Source organism: Seriola lalandi, unplaced genomic scaffold, assembly GCF_002814215.2.
Source record: "Seriola lalandi dorsalis isolate HSWRI2012SDOR001 ecotype SW California unplaced genomic scaffold, Sedor1 jcf7180001959810, whole genome shotgun sequence".
NCBI classification, from domain to species: Eukaryota; Metazoa; Chordata; class Actinopteri; order Carangiformes; family Carangidae; genus Seriola; species Seriola lalandi.
The window spans coordinates 1-3,898 of record NW_019430479.1 but is presented as its reverse complement, the minus strand read 5'-3'; the positions used below and the strand labels follow the sequence as shown (position 1 = coordinate 3,898).

Here is a 3,898-nt window from a genome sequence, read left to right as displayed (position 1 = left end):
CTTTGGTTCTCTAGTTCTCTGGTTCTCTAGTTCTCTGGTTCTCTAGTTCTCTGGTTCTCTAGTTCTCTGGTTCTCTGGTTATTTGGTTCTCTAGTTCTCTGGTTCTCTAGTTGTCTGGTTCTTTGGTTCTCTAGTTCTCTGGTTCTCTAGTTGTCTGGTTCTTTGGTTCTCTAGTTCTCTAGTTCTCTGGTTCTCTAGTTCTCTGGTTCTTTGGTTCTCTAGTTCTCTAGTTCTTTGGTTCTCTAGTTCTCTGGTTCTCTAGTTCTCTGGTTCTCTGGTTCTCTGGTTCTCTAGTTCTCTGGTTCTCTGCTGGTTCTCTAGTTCTCTAGTTCTCTGGTTCTCTGGTTCTCTAGTTGTCTGGTTCTCTGGTTCTCACCCACAGCACTGTAGTGAGCCATGAAGCCAGAGTATCTCTCTTCATTGGAGAAGTCGGAGGAGAAGAGGACACTCAGGGAGTTCCTGGGGGAGGTGATGACCTGCTGCGCCGGCACCACCTCCGAGTCCGTCTCCTCCTTCCCACAGAACAAGGCCAGCACCTCCCCCTCCGCCTCCACCTGCACACAAAACACAACAACAGGCTAATGTTACACTAAATGTTTAAAGTCTTCACTTATATGAACAGAAGGAAACTTTTATAAGAAAATATCAAGTATAATGTCACCACAGATTAGTGAGTTACACTGTGAGCCACCAAATTTTGCATAAACATCCACTAGGATGCACTGATTACATTTTGGTGGTCAAGTGTCAAGGTCAGTGTGACCTCACAAAACACTTTTTAGCCATTACTCAAGACTTCACCAGCAATTATGAGAAAATTTCACACAATATTGCTGACATTTTATGTGATTCTGGATAAACAGGGATGTAACCTGAAACTAGTCTGAGTGGCGGAGGGATACAACCACGAGGTGATTCTAGTTTTAGCCTGTATCTGTTTCCATGCGGTCAAACTGTTTCATTACCAGCAGCTGAATCAGCTGTGATCAGCTCCTGTTTACAGCAGATCATGTTCAGAAAACTATCACTGGATTACTGTGATACTGAAGAGAACTTAAAAACAGGAGGGTTTTCAAAGAAGGTCTGCAGCCTGGACCTTTATTCTGGATGCTCATCAGAGATAATGTGACCTCACACTGAATCAGATCAACATGTGGATCAGGTCTGACACAGTTATGAGAACAACAACAAACTGACAGTCAGTTTGTGTTTTCACATTCACTGCAGGCTCCAGTCTTATCTCCTATTCACCACAGTTTACACTGAGTGTCAATGAACAGCAGGTCAGACACACCCACACACACACACACACACACACACACACACACACACACACACACACAGCAAAACAAAGACACAGACAGTGTGTGGGGGTTTCTTTCTACTGGCAGCATGTTAACAGGCTTATGGGGAGAATAGTTTGTGTGTGTGTGTGTGTGTGTGTGTGTGTGTGTGTGTGTGTGTGTGTGTATGAACAGACCATATCATCTCATTAGTACCAGTCGGCTTCCAGCCGCTTCTTTAAACAAAACGTCTCAGAGGGAAACTGTTTCAGTCCTGTCACTGGTTTATTATTAAAAATATAAAATAAAATAATAATAAATAATAATAAAAATATTTTATCTTGATGGTTTTTCCATATTTTTCAAATACTTGGCAGCTGTGACCATGACCAACTGATATGAGAACAGGTAGTTAAAATATTCACAGATAATGTAATAACAGAACAGGAACCTGTTGGTTCAAAATACCTTTAATGTCCCACATTGTTCCACAGTTAACCCATGATTCTACAGTATGTCACTCTGTGCAGAGCTGTTGTGTCTTTGTGGAGACAACATGTTGAATAAAGCGGCAGTGTGATCAGTGGAGGAGTCACTGAAAAAACAGGTTAACTGTCAGAGTTCACCAATCACACCAGCTCTCACTGTGTTACTGATAATCATCTGTTGATCAATAATTAGATCTTTAAACTGGGTCCTCAGCAGACTATGGGAACTGCCCATTCACAGAAACACAGACACTGTACAGACCTCATGTGTTATTGTTAACTGTTCACTGGGACACATTCTGCTTCAGCTGGAAGACTAAACGTCTACTGACACACACACACACACACACACACACACACACACACACACACATTCAGGGAGAGAGAGAGAGAGAGAGAGAGAGAGAGAGAGAGAGAGCAGTGTGGGAAGTCATCTGGTCTCTTTTGTGTGTTGCAGCTGCTTTTTGTCGATGGCGGGTTGCTGTGACACCCAGTGACAACATTTGAATATGAATGTGTGTGTGTGTGTGTGTGTGTGTGTGTGTGTGTCAGTAGACGTTTAGTCGTTCAGCTGAAGCAGAATGTGTCCCAGTGAACAGTGAACAATAACACATGAGGTCTGTACAGCGTGTGTTGGTTTTGACTAAGAACACCAGCTCAGATCCTGGATCAGCTCAGAATTTCACTAATGCTTCAAGTACAATCTTACTGGCTGACAGCCAAACATCTGAGTGTAAAGATTCACATCATGTTGGTGTAACGGAAAGTAAAGAACAGAAAATGTGATTGATTCAATGACAGAAAAGTCTCAGACAGGTCTGCTGTAAAATGTACAGAGCCACTGATGGTGAGTGAAGTCTGGTGTCCATCCATTGCTGTTACGCTGGTGGATGGAGCCACTGTGAACTACCTCGTAGTGAGCTCTGCTGTACAGGAAGCAGTGGAGTGATTTCACCAGTGCAGTAACATGCTGAGATGTTTGGGTGTCGGTCAGCTCTGACCTTTCTGTAGAAGCTGTAACCAAAGAGGGAGTGGCAGCAACCAACTGGCTTGTGATGAAGGCATGAACAGGTTTGTCGGAAGCAGGCAGGTTATAAAGGTCCAGATATTTGCTGATGCTCTTATATACGTTAAATCAGCATCGAGGATTACTCCTGTTCAAGGTACAAACAAGCGCCTCGTCTCTGGTCTCTGGAACCAACCACCAGAACCTTGGTTCTGCTTATTTACCTGTACACAGTTCCCAGTTGTCCTGTTGTTAATGTCAGTGAGGGTTTCTGTCAATTTATCTACAGACTGAGATCATCACAGTGAGACTGTGTCGACTGGTATTTCTGTGACTTTACATCTACCTGACGCTGGTCCTTCCACTTTTTAATATTTCTCATGTAACACTGAAATGTTGCTGTTCCACTGGAGGACATGAATTCTGCTCATCAAGCAGAGCTGCAGAAACATAGAGCTTCACCTGATGTTCAGTTCACAGTCAGCGGGTTAATGTGACCACTGAGCCTCTGCTGCAGAGCACAAGCTGACTTACGAAGTTGTTAACAAAGCTTCACTGAGTGAGAAGCTGCTGGGTGATTGTTTCATCTGAGAACATCAGGAGACAATTTGACGTAACACCACCCTCACGCAGGAGGCTAAAACTTCCCATATTGCCCTGGTGTCTCACCTTGACGAAGTCGTACTCACACAGGTAGGACGGCTCCAGGTCAAAGTGGCTAAAATAGAGTTTGATTTGGAAGCCCCTGGGAACACTGACATTCCAGCGCAGCTCCGTCTCTCGGGGGTACGGCTCTGGGAAGTTTGGAGACTGCAGGCTGCCGTACATGTCTGACAAAGACAGCAGCTGAACGTCGACCACCAGAGCCATAAGGAGCGGGAACACAGTGAGTCTGGAACATGAGACAGGGAGATTCTGTGAGGCTGCAGTCAGAACCACACTGCATCATTCACACACATCTTGAAATGAAAACAGTAAACTCGTCCAGCTGATCCGACAGGCCGAGGACCAGCAGGGTTCAGACTGAAAGAGACTTAATCCAGTGTGTGAACTGTAAGAACCAACATATGGATACACTTCACAAGTTCTCAGCTCCACTGTGTTTAACATGTATTGAAACA

General features: G+C 44.3%; 1 protein-coding gene across 1 annotated transcript; it reads right to left on the bottom strand.

Annotated features, from left to right (window-relative positions):
* Positions 1-317: 317 nt before the first annotated feature.
* Positions 318-3,669, bottom strand: LOC111663729 (mannan-binding lectin serine protease 1-like; the record flags this gene model as incomplete). The annotated part of the gene is made up of 2 exons (XM_023418059.2): positions 318-554; positions 3,447-3,669. Coding segments are annotated over 2 exons (460 nt in total), but the record flags the coding sequence as incomplete, so codon positions are not given.
* Between the last annotated feature and the right edge of the window lie 229 nt (positions 3,670-3,898).